The 21,844-nt window shown below is 38.4% G+C and overlaps 1 protein-coding gene across 1 annotated transcript; it reads right to left on the bottom strand.

The window, feature by feature from the left end:
• Positions 1-11,892: 11,892 nt before the first annotated feature.
• Positions 11,893-12,933, bottom strand: LOC134542141 (NAD(P)H-hydrate epimerase). The gene has a single exon (XM_063386149.1). The coding sequence runs from the start codon at positions 12,770-12,772 to the stop codon at positions 11,978-11,980; it is 795 nt and encodes a 264-aa protein (XP_063242219.1). The 5' UTR covers positions 12,773-12,933; the 3' UTR covers positions 11,893-11,977.
• Between the last annotated feature and the right edge of the window lie 8,911 nt (positions 12,934-21,844).

Below are 21,844 nucleotides of genomic sequence, written 5' to 3'. Positions count from 1 at the left end.
GTTCTCACGGGCGTACTAGAGCAGCCATCTAGCGGCAACCATTTCAAATACTTGCGTTGTCCTGTCCTGGTGCTGGTGGTGGGGGTGGCGGCGCTTCGACGAAACGCGCGTTAACTTTTTAGATGTTTGTAGCAGCTCATTGATCAAGGGAAGATAAAAGCAAGAAGAGCATTTCCTGGCTGGACAATTTAAGGAGTTGGGATAAATGTGCCACCACTGAATTATATATGGCTGCGAGATTTAAAGCCCGGACATCCATGATGTTTCTGACCTTAAGCACAGAAACGGAGACGGATCACGTAAACGAAGACGGATATCCCGGAACATTTCACTATCGCGTTCACATTTCGCGGAAACGTAACGAATGGAAACCAATGCGATTGCATCTGAAGATTATAAAATTTTAAATCAATTTAAAATATATATTATTCTTTGAAACCATAAAAGACGGGTAGAATTTACATTAATAATAAAATTTGACGACAAGTAGTAATAGAACCCTGGATATTCTTGTACAACTTTTAACGTATTTAAAACATAAACAAAAGTCTACCACCACAGCCAAGTACTCGGCTTCTATTGGTCGCACGGAGCAATGTAAATGTAAACGGAAGACCTCAGTTTTGCCGAGCTAATCCGTACCTACGGGCCCGTCTCCGCATGGGTGCTTTTGTAGAAACTCCGTTACGTGAGAAACGTCTCAGTTTACGTGATCCGTCTCCGTTTCCGTGTCATTGTAGAAGGGGCTTTAGAGAAGATGGTACATGAAGAAGGGGTGTTTACCGATTACCGGTTGTATTTTTGAGAATATCCCACCTCCAGCGCCAGTGTGCAGAAAAGGGGGGGGGGGGGGGGGTGTTCCGTGGGAAAATATTCCCGTAAAGTTATGAAATTTTTATATTAATTTCGAAGAAGGCAGCAGTTTATTTTTGGTGATGCAGGGTGAGCTGCCTCAACACCTGGAATAGGTACACAAAACGGGAAATTACATGTTAAGATTGATAGAATAACAGTCCAAACCCCTTGTTAACATAACTTTTTTGAATAGGTACACTAATTTTTTTTTTTCAAATCTCAAATAAAATTCCTGTATCCTCCACTGTCCATCTCCACCGTAGTATCACTTAGATCTGGGACTTAAGTAAATATTAATATAACTAGACCTAATGCACAAAATGAGCAGACTATACATGTAAGAAATTACTAAGAATAATGTAAATCCAGAAGGGGAAAACAATGCACAGATGAAAAGTACATGAACTAACCACTTTACTTATTAATTAAATAAAAAATTCTGCTGTTCTGAAACTAAAGATGACAGCAGGGTATAATCTCAACATACTTTTTTTTTAAATATACTTCCCCAGAATTACATGTGGATGTTAGTGGGTGTTACTCAATCAACCCACAGAGTATTGCACTGTAATTACACTTGCTACAATCTACGGAGCAGAAAGAAGCTCTCCAAGCAGTGGAAATTAGTCAATAATTAATATTGTTGATACCTTAAAAGTAATTGGTTTTAATGAATCAATAATTACTGAAAAATGACATAAAATAAACAATTGAGCCATAAATAATGAGGTTATATAGGAATCATACAAACAGAGGCGCACCCAGGAATTTTTTTTGGGGGGGTTTTTGAAGTTTGTTTTTTTATGAAGGAACACCGGTTTCAAAAATAAAGAGGGTCCGGGGGTCCTCTCCCGGGAAAATTTGGATTTCTAGGAGAAAATTGATGCTATTTAAGAAGTTTTTGTAACTAATTATTGAATATACTGCTGGTAGAAAAAAGAATAATTTTTAGTACGGAACTAAATTTTGTTTTAGACACGAATCAAACAAAGATACCTTTATCAAACCCAGGGTTTCGTCCGCTCAAAATCAGTACCTATTATTTTAATACCATGAGAATCACAGCATGCAACTTAAATCACTGACAATGATGGTTTGCTTTTTACTGCATTCACACACACAAATTAAGTTCACTCTACAAGTAAAAACAAAGGGTATAAAATTCACACATATAATGTCTAGTTAAATCTGCAGAAAAACAGTCAATTATGCAAAAATTGAGATAAACATAGCGCACAAACAATTCTTAGTTTTTATATAACACAAACTAATTTGTAAAAAAATTAAAGTAATTCACGGTAGCAGACTACAGATGTAATATTAACACCATAATGTATACACTGACATGAAAATATCTCACAAAGTTTGGTAGATTGAGCGCTGCCCATAGACCATCGTACCTATTTTGCTGGGACTGGAAATGTTTTTACTTTTTCCATTCTAGAATTTTTCTTCACATTTTCGGAGGGGGTTGAACACCCCCCCCCCCCCCCCCCCCTCCCGGGTGTGCCACTGCGATACAAACCTCCTTTATAATTTAATTCTGTATTTTCAAAATACAGTAAAAACTATTTGAATCAGAACGATCTGATAATAGCAATACTGGATTAGTTATTCTGCCACATTATCAAATCAATGGCACATGAAGTTCAAAACAGAAAAAAGGACGGTGAATTTTTTTTTGGGTTCAACCTCTTTCCTGAGAGATGGGGGTTTCTATGGTACCATACAATAATACACAATAATGAAATGAGTTTTTTTTAACAATAGTTTGTGAGGATTAGTTACAAATTTTTTCTAACTACAGGCCTTTCTCATTGTTTCATTTACTTTTTCCACTTCAGAAGAGAGGGCTATTGCTCCCCTGGATACGCCCATTTATTGAATGTTGTTATGATTCCAATTGGTATACCTAGGGAAAATTTATATGCAGAACAATATTTAAAATAATCTATAATTAAGTTGGCTGTATACTATGTAAACAGTTGTAGTATTGTGCAAACATATATGTTACCTGCTATAAAACCTGAAATAAAATGTTAGGCTCAATCCGTGCGAATCATTTTGAGCGCTGACTGTGTTTGGCATGCTCGGTATAGGGTCAGAAATAATACAATTTGAATAAATTAGTGGTGGAAAAAACTAATCGTGTATGAAACCTATTTAAGTAAGAAATAAAATTATATCAATAATTTATTAGGATTGTAGAAATTGTAAAACAAGCTTCATACACCAATATTGTAAAGTGTAATGATAATTATCTTTGCTCATTAAAGACAAAACAGAAAAATTACTTATTTATATTTGAACAAATAGCCACTGAGGGCCTCGCCTATGTCGGCACACACCGGTGTGCACAGAACCAGTGCAAGGTACATTGGCGCCCTAGGCGAACAACCTTAATGCCCCCCCCCCCCCCCCCACCACCGGCCGGACACCCCATAAAAAAATATCCTTGCCTCAAAATACATCACGTAAGCCTAAGATTTTGTCAACAATCAAATGTAAGCAGGCTTGTGTTTTTTTTACTTTTTTACTTATTACAAATCATAAACAGGTCACCGTGGACTTTAAATAATTACTTATATCAATATAAACATTCCAAACTGTTACAAAAATCCATTTTCATCTAGTTTAAATAATCGTTAAACATATTATATCAGCTGTTATGTGACGTGCTGCGCCGCCCCCAGCTACTTGGCGCCCTAGGCGGTTGCCTAGTTTGCCTATATGGACGTGCCGGCCCTGGGTGTGCATAGCTTCAGAAGAAACCACACAATTTTAAAATTGCTCAAGATATCCAAGTGTTGTCTGTTTATGAAAATTATTTAATAATACGCTGAAGGTGGATTAGAAGTTTTGTTTATGGATTTTGTTTTTAAACTGTATTTTTAGGCAAGTGAAAATAACTAAAGCGTGTTTTCAGTTAATTTTTAGACATGAAACGTCCAGTAAAAAATTCTTGAAACCACTTAAGGAACTAGCATTACACCTTTATCTTCATTTCATGCCATTTAATGTTATGGTTACCACTCGAATCTCATAGTTGCCCTATCCATGTCGAGAAGACTGCGCGCCAGTTCAGAGCCTTGCGCTTAGAGGCGACATCGTGCTAAAAGCACCAGCGAGTGTCACACTCAGGGGTGCATATCTGTAGGATTCTCAAGGGAGGCCCGCGGAAATTCGTAAGAGGGGCGACACAGCCCAAGAGTTTTGCGCATGTGTTTAAAACGACACAAGTCATCTGTGGATAGGGTGCTTGTCTGTTGAATACTGCCCATATTTTGGCCTACATGCATGCAATAAGCAGAAAACTTTAAAATGTACAGGAAGTTTCCATAAAACATAGTTTTGAGGTTTACGTTTATGAACCCCATTTCACAGTCACAATTTTGCAAGTGTAAGCAGGCCTCCTCAATGAGGGGGGCTTCTTAATTCCAGAGGGGAGCCCAGGACCACCTCCTCTCAGGATTTATGCCCATGGTTGCACTTATCATCCCGCCTCACGAACATCCCTAACTAGGTGGGCCCCTTAAAGGGAACAGAGGTGCAATTCCACAATATTCTGCATTTTGTTCATCTTCAGAGGAAAATCTGTGGATAAGCATTAGTGAGACCTGATATCCATGTATTCATCTTGTAAACCTGTGTAATTGTATGATATGTATAATAAACATGTGATAATTTTTATTATTATTAATATACTTTGAAAAATAATTATTGTGTGTTGTGGCTAAGAGTGAATGAACATTGTCTAGTATGCATACACCAAGTTAAGATAGCAGCAAACTTAATAATTAAAGTAATTCCATGTTTTTCAAATGCATTATTAAAGGAATACTGCTTGAATTAGAGGTCACTGAAATTTTTTTCTTTTTTTTTAATATTTTGAACAAATTATATCAGCATTATAGCAGGAGTGCTTTGTTGCATAGATCATGTATTGAAATACTAAGTAAATATCAAATAATGGCATTACCAAGAATGTGTGTGCACCGTACTGTAATAAAATTGTATGTAAACATGCATTTTTTAATAGTAAATATTTGAAGTTCATGAACATTTTAAAAGAAACTTCAACAAAAATCATACTACAAAGAATAGAACGAGAATTTTTTTTTTTTTTAAATAAACCTCCATATCATGTATAATAATATTAAATAAGTTTACTGCCTTTAAAGTTATCTAGTACAGGTGAGACTACTCTGTTTAAAAAAAAAACACTCTAACATTATAAATAAATAAAGTCCCAGGCAATTAGCCCAATTTGCCTGCTGACTGCCATGCTGCTACCGACTATCATGTCAATCCGTACTGCTGCATATTCTACAATGAAACTGCTGACACCCTGCTGACTAGTTGAAAAACTTCATTTGTTTGCAAATGTTGAGTTTTTGTTTGTAATTGCACCTGTGTGCATGTCATACCTTTCATTAGTTTGCAGCTGGTAGGGATGCCAACAAAATTAAAAATTAACCATTCCCTGTCGATTAGCTGCAAATCTCAAGTAATGTGACATGCAGCCCGACCAATCGTATGTCATATCTACATCGACAGGCAGTCCACAATGGAAAACATCAACTCACTGTGCCAGGGCCTTTCTTTAACTACAACAAAACTTCATTTAAGTGTTCATAGTTATGGCCACCTGCATGAAATTTACAGCTGACAAATACTTTTTGTACATAATAATGACAAAATTTGAGATGAAAAAACAAATGAAAAAGAGTTATAGTGATGAATGTACAGAGTGAGCAATTAAACAGCAGTAAAGACAAGAAAATTAAATAATCAACACTGTGTGTGATACCGAGCTTAAGGCCTATTTTCAGCTTATTTCATATATTTTCACAAATGCCAAATTTAACACAAATTATTTTCTAAACACAAGTCCTCCCTTCACTAGCTCTAAGATTTCCACTGCTTCCATTCTTATTTTAAGAGTTATGTGGCAACAAACTAAAAGGGATCACTTTTAATAAGGGTTTAAAAGCATACAACTATGTACCTTTCTTATCTATCTGCTACCCAATAATTGGGTGCATCGAAACAAATTCATTATTCATGCACAGTAGTTTTCCAACAGAACATTTAAATAAACAGGTGGGGAGGGAAGGGGAGAACCAACAAAAAATAATTAGGTACTTAATTATTTCTTGCTACTGCTTAGGACCTTAATAAAATAAATAAAATCTTACAATGTATTTTAGCTACTGACCATTAAAAACAGAAACTTAAGCAATTACACGATTGTTTCAGAAACTTATAAAATATACATTATTATTTTTTTAAACTACTGATATCACAGTAATTGAATATATATATATATATATAATAATAATAAAGGAAAAAATTAAATATAAAACCAAACATCTACTGTTTACAGGAACTTGCCAAGGCAAAAGTTCCGTATCAGGTATCCAAGTTTATCCCTTGATCCTGATGGCATGATCCTGCACACTTTGATCATGTGGTACATAATGCTTGCTATTTTAATTTAGTACATTAAACGATCCTGCACATAACAAAAACTTGTGATATAACAAGAAATTATGATAATAAAGATCGCAGGCTTTTGCAGCCATTGTCTGAAGTAGCTTGGCTTCTGGGTTGTAGCCGCGTCCAAGGCAAATATATCACAGACGTTTCAGTCAACATTGCAGTCGCCATCATTAGGGTAGAATTTACTGAGGTTTTTTTTTTTTTCTCTTGACCTAAGTTAATCTAAATGTGTGTGTGTGTGTGTCTGGGGGGGGGGGGGGGGGGGTTTCCCAGGTTATGGGAGGACCTAAGTGTGTCTCTGGCCGAAGCCTATACACTGTACCATGCAGGGTTTTGACCATACAGAACACGGGCACGTGCATCATGTGCTTATTGGGGTTTATTAGCCCAGCCATGGCTGCGATTGGCGCCACGGCTGGCGCCCCTTTGGTTGCCTAGCCTAAAAGCTAACTAAAATGACCCAGGTAAAACCTGCATAGACACAGGGAAAAACCTGGGCCGGGACATGCGGGAATCAATTATCATGCATTAATGCAAGTAAGAAAACTACTGGACAAGAGGGAAAAAGGTTCAGGTAAGAAGTGTTGGGTGGGGCAGGAAGAATCAACCATGCAGGGGTTGGGTGCTTGGACCTTGCGGCCCACATTATTGTTGTTGGGCACACCTGGGTTGTATTTACCAGGGGCGCATGCGCCCCCAGGGGCAGGCGACATTTCTCGTCAGCCCAGCCCAGCTGAGCCACCTTTTAAATAGAAATGGGATGCTGCAAATATTTGCTTCCCCTAGCGCCGGAGCCGCGGCTAGGCCAGCAGGACAGCCTCGGGTCTAGCAATATTTACAGCGGCAGAAGGCGGCAAGGCAAGCCCTGCAAGCGGGTAAATACACTGATCCGCCGCTGAGGTTTTTACATGTTCTTCTGCCTTTAATACTCTAGCCTGAGAGGAGAGTTTCCCGATTGGCTGCAGCTATGAGGCAATCACAGCCTTCCTTTCGTCTGGTTTGGCCTGTTGGTTTGGCCTATCGGAGCTGGGCTTCTGTGATAGGCTGGTGGTGCTGGCAAATGATTGGTGTCTTCTCTTCTGATTGGCTGGGCTGTTTGGCAACCAGAGGTGACCTGTCTTTTGTTAGATGCAGAGCTAGGTTTTGAGGTTTTCTGAACAGTGGATCCCACATTCTGCTTAATTTGTAGCAATTTTCTCTATTTATATTTTCTGGGTGGTTTAATAATTCTACTGATTCTCGAAAGTATCTTTTCTTGTATTGTCGGATGTTGGCTATGGTGTGGAATTGGTCGAAATCAATACTGTGTCTGGTTTCCAAGGAGTGTTCTGCTATAGCTGATCATGGGTTTATCATGTTTATAGTCACTGATGTGTTCTTTAACCCTTGTGATTAGTCATCTGCCAGTTTGTCCTATACAATTCATACAATTATCAAACCTACATATAAACAAGATTAAGAGGTTTCTGACATCTGTGAAAGACAAAAAATTCTAGCCGAAAACCTAGCCGGTGTGTACAAGATTCTATGTTCTTGTGGCAAAGTATATATCGGACTAACTGGCAGCCAATCGGGAAACACTCCTATCAGGCGAGAGTATTAAAGGCAGAATAACTTGTAAACACCTCAACCCCTTCTAATTTAGTATAGGCTGGCTGGCAGTCACAAAGTTGTCCCAGCCTGCCCCCCCCCCCCCTCAAAAAAAAAAGCCCAATGTGGACATAACGTCCAAGCGCCCAACCCCCACATGGTAGACTCTTTCTACTCTGTTCAACTCTTCTTCCTGAACCATCCCTCTGTTTTCCATAACCAACCTGCTTGTAATTAATGCATGAAATTTTGCATCCCACATGTAAGTGCCCAGGGTTTTCCCTGTGTCTATGCAGACTTTACCTCAGCCCAACTTATATAGTTTTTAGTCTAGAGTTAAGAAGTGAGGGGAGTTAGTCATTGGGCCAATCACAGCCATGGCTGGCCAATCCCCTCCTAGCACATGATGCATGCTATCCCTCCTGCATTGCTAATACCCTGCATGTGTAGAGCGTATAAGCTTTGGCCTGAGATGCACTTAGTCTCCTTCCTAACCCGGACCCCTCCCAAATATACTTAGTTATTACTTATTAGTTAGGTTAGGAAAACTAAAACCTCAGAAGGTAACTCTACCGTGATGATGCCGACTGCAATGTTGACCGAAACATCGGTGATTATTCGCCTTGGACGCGGCTACAACCTAGAAGCCAATACTTCGATATATAATTTTCTTAAATTGAATAAAAAGGAAAATCTATTTTGTATTCAAGTTACAATCATTCATTGTTCATACCACAATTTTTTTGTAGGGCCAGGATCTTTCGACATAGTGTCATGATATCAGGATCAAGAAATTAACTTGGATACGCGATATGGAACTTTTACCCTTGCCAATTCTTATGAAAGAAAGCTAAAACCTTTTAGAGATACTTTCCACATAACTTAAGTGAATAGTCACCAACTATTTATACTTAATATGAGACCATACATTGAATTGAGGACCCTACAAACAAGATTTTAGTTAGTAAAAGCTGCTGGAAAATAAAGTTCTATGACTTTCAGCAGCAGTACTGATAATTTCAAGATTTTTTGTGACTTTGGTAACCAGCGTTCAGTTTCATTACATTTTTTGTGTCTTTTGAGACCTGTAGAGGCCCTGATATACATGCACATTTTGAAAATGTTTAACATCTTAGGTACATATTTTATTTATTTTTTCTTTTCTTTCCTTAGAAATGTTTGCTAACCAGTGTTGTTACTGTATTATCTATTCAAGACTTTGTGATGTCATTTTCATAAAAAACATTTTTATGGATGAAACGTCTCATTTTTTTAATACATTATAGCTCCTAATGCATACTTTTTTCTATGGCTTGCATATTTGACAGGATGATTTATGTTGTGTTGTTTGCAAGTTTCATATCGGACTGCTCACTTCAAAAACTATATATACTTTTATGGTACAAATGTATGTTGGAATTATGTTTTTTTTTTCTCTAAACATTGGCACTACAAGTGTACGCAAGTACTTATGCTGAGTTACATTAATTTTAATTACTAAAGTTTTACTTTGCATTCATTATACATGACTAACTGTTAAGAGTTTTTTTTTATTCTTCAGCAATTCTTGTGTAGTTTTGGTTATCTGTCCGTAATTACCTACTGGTAAGTTTTAAGTGCACCACAGGTGATAATTGCGATTTTCTTGTATTTCTTTTATTGGTGCTTTACTTTAACTTAAAAACGAATCAATGGTTTGCATTTTTCAAGATTTATCCTGGTAGACCACCTTAGCATATATCGCCATAATTCATCTAGATCAGTGGTAACCAACCGGTGGCCCACGAGCCACCTCCAGCCCGTGGCATAGTTTTGCACTGCCCACCTACAGAACCTTTCAAAAAGAAATATTATGTACACCTAGTCATTGTTCCTTGCATACATGTAAAATAACAGCGGTGACCCCAGAATTGGCAAAGCCCTGGGCCATTTACTTTTGCGGGGCTCTGATACTACAGAAAAGGTGGAAATATTGAAAAAAAAAAAAAAATAAATAAAATTAAAAAACCTCTTTTTTTTAGAAATGTATTTAAGTCAAACAGAACCTCAGATTTCAATAATGATTTTGCTAAATTATTTGTGAGTTTAAAATATAAAAATAAATAATAAACTATATAATAACAATCAGTTTAGCATTACTAAATCCTAATAAATTGAGTTTACATAGTATAACAAATAGTACTCTACATTACTGGTGCATTAGTAATAAAAGGGCTGGCACAGGGCCCTGGGCGGTTGCCCAATTTGCCCTGCCCTGGAGCCACCCCTGTAAATAAACTTGCCAGCTGACAAGTGTTTAGAAGCCCAAGTATTCTCGGAAATACTCTCAAAAATATTATACATATTCATGTAATCTATATGTTTTTAAAAGACTTATTTATCTTTGTTTTATCAGATGCCCTAATTTTATTTTTTAGTCACTGTATGGAACATATAACACCTAAAAATTAATTTCCAAATGCAATATAAAATAATTCGTGTTTGGCATTTGGAGTAGTTTCAAAAAGATACTTGGCCCTCAGAAAGAGTAGAGAATGCCATCACTGACCTAAATGAAGAATCAGTCAACTTAGCAGTCGTATCCCTGCACTATGATCTACCCATCCTAGGTTAGCTTGGTTATGTTGTGTGTGGTGAGTCTGAAAAACTATTTCCTATTTCTTTAATTTAAAACTCCTTTATTTGCTGGCAAAGTTATGATGATACAACATGCTATTTAACTAATTTTATGCATAAGAACTATTTTAAAGTTCTTTTTGCTCTTATGTTTTCAAATTTCCTCCATTTCTTACAATGTCTCTTACTCCATGCTTGATAACAAGGATTTTACTGCATAAAAAAACACAAAAATTAAATTTTTTTAGATATTTTGTTTTCCATTTTTATCTAGTTACAATTTCCCAGAGAGAGAGAGAGATATATATATGAATTACTTTATTGGCCTGATACCTACTATATTTTATGGAAGTTGATAGAACTCTATATATATATATATATATATATATATATATATATATATATATATATATATATATATATATATATATATATATATATATATATATATATATATATATATATATATATATATATATATATATATAGAGTTCTATCAACTTCCATAAAATATAGTAGGTATCAGGCCAATAAAGTAATTCATAAACAATGCCACTTAGCACATCCTTCTCCCACAACATTACCAATTCAGTACAGTACCAAACCATTAAGGCCCTGCTACGATGTAACTGTGTTAACTGCTGCAACTGCACTGCTGTTGGCATCGTGCTTGTCCCAACGTGCCTGCGTGCTACAATGAATATTTCCTGGCATTTGGACAACATGCATCTTCAATATTAAAATTAAAAAAATTGTACAGTGATTGTAATAAATAACAAAACACAATACAAGCAAGATTATATCATAGCATTGTTTGTTAACATTCTCACACTTTTCAATCAGTATAAATAAATCATACATAAAAATGGTAAATATCTGTTAGATTTCTAGCCTAGTAAATCATGAGCTGTAAAGAGAAACAAAATGAAAATGTTTTGCCATATAATCCACAAAAATTTATAGGCCAATTTATTTTCAGTAAATAGTATTTGTTGAATTTATTATTTATTTAGTCAATATTTATTGTATTTAGTAATGATCTTTTTATTTATATATGTTTTAAGCTGTAGTGTTAATTTCAATTAATTACTAGGAAATACTTTTTTCACTACACCAGCGTAATAATCTGATTCGTGCAAAATATGTCAAATCAAGTGATCCTTGCTGGCCTGCAAGATAATAGTTATACATCTCGACTGCAACATTGCAGCAAGTAGCAGCCAGCACACCGGAATGAAGTCATGTGTGATGTGAGCCAATTAAAACTCAGTACTAGGAGCAGCATGATTGTAGCAGCACATCTGAGGACTGTCCCACAGTAGCACGGTCTTTAGAAGTGAAAAAAAAATTTAATACCTAATCATAAAGATTCCGATTAATGCATTTAAATACATAATGACACCACTAAAAATGTTCATTTGATCTGAACACAACTTTCTGTGCCTAAATAAGTTGGAAGATTCAGTTGATACTTGGCTTCTAATTGTGGTGGTACAAAGCGTCCACCAAGGAAATGAAACTTGCCAGTGAAAGTAAGTGCACACTTTTTAGGGGCAGTTAGTGAAATTAATAGTTCTGGTTGCAACCCACCCTCTGGTGGACAACCTTTCTCCACGTCCCAACCGCTGGGTATATCAACACTAGCTAAAGGTATTTTAACTCTTTTTAATGTATCTATCAAACCCACAAATGCAGGTCTGATAGGTGGCTTGAAACTGAAACCAAACACTGCATCCACAACCAAACTGTATGTGCTGTTCAAGGTATCAATGTCTGGGAGGTTTTCAACAAAAGGTATGTCCATGCACACACACTGAGTGGTTAGATTTTGATAGAGAATATTGTCTGTACGTTTCGGATAAAACACCCTTGGCTCGAAGCCGAACAACTTCAGATGTCTAGCACAAACAAGCCCGTCTCCACCATTGTTTCCTGGCCCACAACAAACAAGAACAGCCGGTTTTGTTTTCTCTGGAAGATAACATTTTGTTATGGCGGCAGCGCAACTCAGCCCTGCTAATTCCATTAGCTGGTCTACACTGAATTTATATTCATTGAAAAGTTCTTGATCAATATTAATGGCCTCCTCTTGCCCCAAAAATTTCAACATGTTTGAAGAATACCTGCGAATGCACTTAATAAAATGTGACTGTGTTCTTAAAAAGGGAATTAGCCGACTTCTCGCACAACTTAAAAAATTATAATACATAAAGCTGTAACTATAGTTTTTAAAAAGAATAGTAACCTATCGATTTTAGCCACACCGATTCCTTAGGTTTAACCAAGTAAACAGCATATTTAATAACAAAGTCACGCGACTAATGAACAGAAAAAAATTACATTTATGGTCGCGTTCCTTTTATATTATCAAAATATAATAGTACTGACTACTGTACTGATCATGAACTAATTATTCAAATTGTATGTTGGTACCAATGATTTTTATTGTAACTTGAGATTTTTAGACCATAGAGTACGGAAAATGGCTATATCTCAGGGGATGACCACGTCTGCATGAAATGGTAAGTGTATGAAACCTTTTTTCTTACTGCAGTTAATTGTTGTGCCATATTGGTAGGACGCCCAAAACTTTGGCTGAAGTGTAGTGTTTGCATTAAAAAAACACAGTTTTAAATCACTTTTTGTAATGAAGGTGATAGAAATTCCTAGTTCCATGCTATTTAGACGGTTGGGAATACTTTTTTAAACCATATAACTATGACAAGAATTTTTAAAATGAGTTAAATTAGGGTTACAAGTAGCATTATTTAAACGTTAAATGATAAGTATGTTGCAATGCAATTGCACTTCAAAAATTATATTGTTTGTAAATAAAAGTTTACGTACAATTTAGACACCCTTTTGCTGTAAGAAAAAAACTACACTTTATGCACACACAAATGTACATTCCTCAGTCAAACAGAGTAAACCCAAGTTATGTTATTACTTTGTTACTCTTCACTCTCTTGATGACTGAGGTGACTAGTGGATATTTTAGTTTCAGAAGGCAAAATAATGATTTCGTCTAGATATTAGCACGGTAGGTGGGGCCAATTGTCCACAGGGGGCAAGTGTCCGCATCGATGTTATATCGATTTTAACAATCGATTACTCAGTCAGTCTCGCCTCAGTAGGTTGTTAGTGCAACTTCCAGTTGTATCTCGAGAACTCGTGGTTAATGGTCATTCGGGAGCAGAAAAAATGAGGTAAGTCAGATATTTATATGTTTATTACAATATTTTCGTGACTTCACTTTAAAGTTCTAGAAGAATAGAGCTACTTATTAAAACTGTAGAATTTTCTGTCAAAGAGTGTTATTGATTATCTTTGAAATTAATGCTTCATTTTTGTTATTTCTTTTGTTTACAAAAAAAAGTAGCTCATCATTTGGACATTACAAAATGTAGCAAGTCTCCTCACTTTATTTGGGGCGATTCTCTGCACTCTTCCGATTGTGGACATTTGCCCCTTGTCTTCTCCATTTTTGCAAAACCTTTTTACTTTCCTTTTATTCTAACAGAGTTATTATTAGTGAAAATAAATTTAGTAATAGTATTGCTACTAACTTAAAGGTTTACTTATAGTACCCATTAAGTCAAGTCTTTCACTTTAAAATTAATATCTACCTGCACATGTAACATTCATGTACTGACTTTAGTTAGATACATACCTATTCTAAAGGTTTGTTTTGTTCCAGGAACTATGTGAGGAAGAAAACTTACAAACCCATGACAGCAGAGCAATTCAAAGTCGCTTGTTTGTTATTTCAAAGAGGGTTCTCGGTTCGTAGAGCTGCTAAAGAAGTTGGATTCGATGAAAAAACACTACAAAATCGACTGAAGGCAAATAAAGCAAGTGGGCAATTTGGGGGGAAGAAGACATTCACCAAGGAGCAGGAGGATGCTTTGGTTAAACATTGCATTCAACTTGACAAAATGTACTTTGGTTTGACCCTTAAATCATTACGTTTTCACCTTTATCAATATGCTGAGGATAATGAAATTCCCCACCAATTTTCAACCGAGGCGAAATTAGCTGGTAGAGACTTCACTCGAGATTTCATGAAAAGGAACAACCTGTCACTACGAATGCCACGTAAGACAAGTGTGGCTAGAACTATGGGTTTTAATAGGGTCCAATTATCGATGTATTTTTAATAATTTGGAGGCCACGTTGACAAAATTTCAATTTTGTCCAAATCAAATTTACAACATGGACGAAAGTGGTATGTACAAACGGTGCCAAATAAACTTCCAAAACATGTAGCACCAACAGGGAAAAGGGATGTTTCCAAAACAGTCGTAGCTGAACAAGGTCAGACTGTTACAGCTGTCTGCGCTATGAATGCCACTGGTCATGATGTACCTCCTTTTATCATATATGCACATAAAAGAATAAATCGTTTGCTAATCAAAGGAGGGCCTACTGGATGCGACATGGGTATAACGAACAAAGGATATATGACGACAGTCACATTTTTCACATGGCTTGAGCACTTCAAAAAACATGCAAACCCAAGTGAGAACAATCCTATATTGCTGATATTGGATAACCATGTGTGTCACACAACTCTTGAGGCTGTGATTTACGCAAAAACAAACAATATTCGCCTCCTGACTTTGCCACCACACAGCAGTCACAAGACACAACCACCTGATCGTAATTTTTTTGGTCCCTTGAAAAAATATTACGCTGCTGCTGTTGACACTTGGGATGTCAACCACCCAGGGGAAGTTTTCAACATAACCTGTGTTGCCGAAGCTTTAAAGATAGCTTTCGATTAGGCAGGCACTATCGAAAATGCCGTACAGGGTTTTAGAGCTACAGGAATTTACCCCTTGGATGTAAATAAATTCACAGATTATGACTTCCTTCCTGCTGAAATAGCAAACCAGGAACTACCACATGAAGAAGCAGAAGAAGAAGAAGACTTACAGGACCCAGATAACAATAGATTGATTGCATTCAATCAACCTGATAAAATCTCGGAAGCTGCTCCTGATCCAACATCCTCTGCCTCCTTAGCACATTCATCAGTTGTTGCAAGTCAAGAAGAATTTGTTGCCCAACCTCCTGCTGTTATTGATAGCACTTCAGCCAAAGACAATGCTGAACAATGTTAGCAGAATGTTTCCAGAAGAAATAATTCCTCTTCCGAAAATACTTATAAGAAGGAAACAGTCAAGAAAAGGGTTAAAATCTGTGTTGCTCACGTCAACTCCTCATAAAGAAAACATGGAAAAAGAATTGAATGCAAAGAAAAAAGAAGCAAATGAAAAGGAGAAACGTTTTATGTCAAGGAAGCAGGGTAGACGGCTCTTTCCTCCTGAGAAAAGGTATTAAAAAAAAAAAAAAAAGACTGACACTGAGTTCTCAAGTACTTCAGAATCTGAAGGTGAAATGTCTCTTCATAACACTGACACTGACCTTGATGTGAGGTCTCGTTTTTCTGGAAGTGAGGTTGATGAAGATAAAACAAAAACTTTGAAGAGAACAAGAACAACTCTGGTTCGCTATCATCGAATGACTATGCTATAGTTAAAGTTCATTGAAAAACTAAGGACTCTTTCCAACTTTATGTGGCTAAAATCCTTTCTCATAGCCACGGAGGATACGAATGTATGTTTTTCAAGCGGTATCCTAATACCTACAAATTCTCAGAAACTCCAGAAGAATCGTTCGTTGACAAAAAAGATATCATCCTGAAACTGTCAAAACCAAATGAGAGCCACAGTGCTAGATTTCATAAAATGTTAACTTTCCCAGACGATTTGACTGATTTGACGTCTACTATTCGAGAAATCAACAGATTCCTAGTCTTTAAGTTGGAAGGTAGTTCCTCTTGCAAACATTGTTTTTTTTATTTTTTATGTTAAGTTAACTACACTTTTTGGCGTAGGTGATTTTCAATAAGTTTAAGTTCTTGTAATATTAGCCTAGTGTTTCATCACAATGTTATGTTCAGAGATGGTAGTTAGAATTTAAAAAAATAAGCCTTCCATAGTTCCTATTCTTTCTAGTGACTTTTATAACTTCTAAAATAAAGTTTTTATGATGAGTTTTAATAGAATTCGTATTTTTACCTCCCGTTTTCCACTATTGGGGCAAATCTCCGCAGTGCGGAACTTTGCCCCACAAAATGGGGCAAATCTCCACACAATCATTTGTTCGAATAAAAATTAATATTTCCCAAAATAATAACTATATTTGGCTGCAAATGTTATACAATGGTTAGTTACATCCTAATCTTTTAATTCTATACCAGAAACCTAATAAAATCATATAACTGCTGTCCACAAATATTTAAAACCAAAAATCGCGGACAATTGCCCCCACCTACCCTACCTCTGTTTTTATTTTGCTTTTGATTATTTTCACCGTAAGATGATATAACATTGACATTGATTTAAAATTACAATATTAAATAATGGGCCGGCCCTAATTAGGAAATTACTCTTAATTAGACCATTAAAATATAACAACAATAAATATGTTCATGAGTAGCAATCCCAGAATATGAAGAGCAATTTAACTTCTAAAGAAACATTTCTGGCTGTCCGATCTGTTCAATGTCGCGATTCAATGCTAATCTGAAAATATTAAAATTAAAAAAAAACTGAATGGCTGGCAGTTTGACGATTTCTGGGCGAAGTGGAACAGCTGAATGGACGACAGAGGGCCTTAGTCATCCGGCCCTCTGAAACAGATCTGGTCCTTGGAATCTGTCCAGTCCTTGGAAACTAATCCTTTCCTTGGACCCTGTCTGTGAACAGATCCGAAACACGTATGTTCAGGACTGGTTCACAGACAGTTGGCAAAATAGGCAGAAAATGCTTTCTAATCACGATGATGGTCGGGGAATAAAGGTTGCAAAAACTCACCATACAGGGACATGCCTTCCAGGATCAGCCCTGGTGTGGAGCTCGCGAACTCGCGGTTATCGCGGAAGTTTCCATAATTAAAAATAAATAAATTATGATGAAAAAACATGACTACTCCTACGAGGTAGACCTACACGGACTGACTAAATGCTAATCACTAAAGTTGTGGGAATCATATCCCTTGCCGAGCTGATTACATCTTTAAATAAAATGGAGTGACGTCCTGATGCCGGAAATATGATGTGGTCAGTCCGGAGTCGCGGCATGTAGTAAATTTGGGGTGGCAGCGACTCGTAATTAAAAGGCGAAGTTAAACAAATGAAAGGGGGGAGGCTTCGGCTTCTGGACCGAAAGGTTCTGCAGATTACCGAGGGGTTTGTCGAGAAATACTGACATCGATATCTCGAAGTTGGTGGTACTGGCCGATGTCAGCACGACCTACTGAGGGGTGTCCAAAAGAAGTAGTGGTCGACTCACACGAGGCGACTGCTAAGGCATGGGGCTTATGGAGCGGACTAGGACAGCTCTGGTGGCCTGGGAAGGAACTACGGGGTACTGATTTTTGTGGGAGATGCCAGAGGGCAGGTGTTTAGCGGGCATTCAAACACACAGAGGAAATAAATTACAACACTGCCACTAGGTGGCATAAGCATGTACTTTTTTGGGACTGGAGTCATGGTCTTGGGATAGGCCAACCCTGACCGGGAGTAGTGGCCGGTCAGTGCTCTAGCCAGTGTTCCCAGGAAAACTTGGTGGGGTTGGGGGGGGGGGGGGTTAAACTGCTATGACAGTGGGAACGAGGCTCTACTGAGCCATACATTGGTGAAAATGACTCGAGATCATGCCATGGAGTGCTCACATCCGGCGAGGTCTTAGGGCCGGTTGCACCAATAACTGTTCGGATCCGAGATCGTAAGATCTTTGTTTCAGTGTGATCTCAAGTTGAATCTGAGATCCAGTGTATATGTGTTGCACCAAAGTGAACTTACGAGTTCAGACATTCGATCTCACGATCTAGGTTTAGGTTGATAAAGATCGATTGTAACATGAAAGCAAGTTTTCTATTGGCTACTGAATTCCATCTAGTCACAGAGAATATTCTTTAGCATGTTTGAAGTTCTTGCTGTAAATGTTGGCATCGTGATATTTACATACAAGCCTATTTGTTTATTGATTACAAACTTGAGGTCGGTTGTGAGTTGACTGGGGTACACGCGGGTATACATGACGATGGAAAAGAAAATTTCAGTACCTAAAAAAAGTTTTTTTCTCTGAAAAAGAAAAAATCATCCTTGTCGATTTGGTACAAGAAAGACTGGATATTTTAGAGTGTAAGAGAACTGATGGCATGTTTTGTAAGCAGAAGGAAGAAGCTTGGCAAGAATTGGCATCATATTTTAAATAACATTATGATGATAATTACCATACTTCGGGCATACTTAAAAATATATTAGCCTCAATTTCCTGTAAACTATTGTAGCCCATTAAAATATAAATTGTAAACAAAGCAGTATCTATGCGAACACGACTACAAAACACAACAAACCAACGAAAAATACACATGATCTCGGATCCAACTGCTCTGAACCATCAATTTCGGTGGTTCAAACAGTGGTTCACCTCAATCCTCTGTCAGAAGGTGAACTCGAATGGTGCAATCCGTTTGTGTGACAATCCTGGTTCATTACCTCGTTTGATCTCGGATCGACCAGCGATCTTCAATGGTGCAACAGGCCCTTAGAAACAGCCTGCCCTGAGAGCTTGCAGGACATAGCAGTTCTTGTCACGGCTTGGAGGCGAATTACAGGCGATGTTCGTGCCTCAAGGCGGGTATAAAATGATACACAGTCTGACTCGCAAAAGACTTGGCAAATCAGATATAGGGCTGGGAAAAATTGGGGAGACAGGTCTGACAAAGATTAAACGGGAGTATACAGACGGCGGAAAAAGTTTAAGTTTTTGCAGCAAACAAATAAAATGACTGGTAACAGACATTTTCAAAAATTCAAATTAAGAATTGTGCCAAAAATACTAATTGGCGGCACACTACTAAAGCCTACATATATGACATTGACGCCGTCCCCGCTGTCTGATTTGAATTTTACGTGAATTAGAAATGTTTTGATTAATTTTGATCTCAAGGGCGGGGTTCCTGGCCTCGTGGCTGCAGGCAGGGACGCGTCGGCAAAGGGCTCCCCGGGCTGTTATGGCCTCCCAGGACGCCGTATTAGTAAAAACACACACGTACTTTTAACTGGTTTATTCCGTCGCACACTTTACACTTGACACGCTCACGCGACTGGCCGCTTCATCGTCGACCTAAGCTCCACGCACGCCACCCTCTATTGGCGGACTATTACGGCCACACGGTAACCCGGTGGCTAGTACGTTAATAGGGGTTGTTCCCGGCGAGTTGCGAGTTGGATGCTCGGGTGAGCGGTAAGTCTGTTCCTACCTATGTGAAGTTTGCGGAACGCAACGTGAAATACGTGGACGACGGGTCATACAACATTACTTAACACAAAACACTTCACTACAGTCACTGTGGTTAGTCCCGGGTTCGGACCAGGTCCGGGTGTCCCACACAGGTGGTTATACAATGGCGGCTACTCCGCGCGGTGGCTAGAGCCACGTTATGCTGGGTACGGACGCGGCGGAATCCGGCAGGATATCGCACCCGCGACCGTGGCACGTCCCAGTTAATGACTCGTCTTAAAACTTAAGTTCGCGTTTGGCGCAGTGCCGCCCCGCGTGGGCGATGAACTAATTCCCGAGGTGGGGTTTCACTAGCGTGAGGCGCAGGTGCCACAGAGGGTCACCTAATTAATTACGTAGCACACGAAAAGCCCGGTATCGGGCTACACATTATATGGAAGGACCGTACGAAATCTCGAACGGCCGATTCGGGCCGACCGGGGAGCTGAGTTAAACGGTTTGACTATAATTACCTATTGCAGTGAATGGTGAAGTTGGCGCGAAAGTTGAGAGCTCCCAGTGCGTGGGCTGCCGGCCCTGGCGAGTGCTGGATGGCGACTGACTAACCTCCCTGGCCACCGGGGCCAGGGAGGGGGGAAATTCCGCGGGAAACTGCGGAGCGCGCGAAGATGATTTCGGCCAGTTATGTGAATGATCCCAGTTTACAAAATGATTATTAAATTAACCTTAATTATTAGTTATTTTACAAGTATTAGTTTTTGTTTGTTTTATCAAATGCATGAACAAATTATTTAGTTGCGCAGTGCCACACCCGGCCGGGCGCTTTGCACACGTAGGGGGCCGTGACTGACGTCACGCCGTTCGGGGCACTGCACTACGTTGCACGCACTGGCACGTTCGAGGCGCGGCACTGATCAGGTGTTGAGGACACATAACGGCCTGTGCTCTCAGAGGGAGCACTGACGGCGGCGTCAACATAAAGAATTATAAAAAAAATATCGTTAAACTGGTTTACTGTTTTTTTATATTTCTACGACTTGTCTATGTATACTTTTTTTGACATTACATATATCAATGTTACTAAAAGGGTTTCAAATAATTTTTTGTCGATTAAATTAATTGTTTGTATTTTAACTCTATTCCAACTGTGCGAAATATGAACTTTCAAGTATAAATTTATTCTAAAAGTCAGAGAAGCCCATAAGAAAAAAATGGTGCTACACTTGTTACTTAGGGGCGAAGGTGAAGATAAAGTTTAGAATGTTTTTAGCGTCCTTTGAGCCTAAATTTTTAGGATGTTAGGAAGTGTCTCAAATAAATAGCCAAATAGTAGGAGATATGTTACTAAGGATGGTATTAATAGTCGTGTCTGGAGCAATCTCTTGAGGCCATCTTGGCGAAAACCGTCTTGTTTCTCAAGGTAGCGATTTCAATATCCATGTTTCATAGTCCGTGAGCAAGATAAGCTTCATGAAGTCTCCGTGCCCAAGCAACAGCTTGTTTGACGCACTTCCGGCTTGACGAACAATCACTTAGGACAGCCGAATAGACACGAGCATATACGAACGTTGTCGACTTGACGTTGACGCCGTCGCCGGTGCTCCCTCTGAGAGCACAGGCCGTTATGTGTCCTCAACACCTGATCAGTGCCGCGCCTCGAACGCGCCCTTGCGGGCAACGTAGTGCAGTGCCCCGAACGGCGTGACGTCAGTCACGGCCTCCTACGTGTGCAAAGCGCCCGGCCGGGTGTGGCACTGCGCAACTAAATAATTTGTTCATGCATTCGATAAAACAAACAAAAACTAATACTTGTAAAATAACTAATAATTAATGTTAATTTAATAATCATTTTGTAAACTGGGATCATTCACAAAACTGGCCGAAATCATCTTCCCGCGCTCCGCAGTTTCCCGCGGAATTTCCCCCCTCCCTGGCCCCGGCGGCCAGGGAGGTTAGGCAGTCGC

The sequence above is a fragment of the Bacillus rossius genome, chromosome 1 (genome assembly GCF_032445375.1).
Source record: "Bacillus rossius redtenbacheri isolate Brsri chromosome 1, Brsri_v3, whole genome shotgun sequence".
Classification (NCBI taxonomy): Eukaryota; Metazoa; Arthropoda; class Insecta; order Phasmatodea; family Bacillidae; genus Bacillus; species Bacillus rossius.
This window is presented reverse-complemented; position numbering and strand designations above follow the sequence as displayed.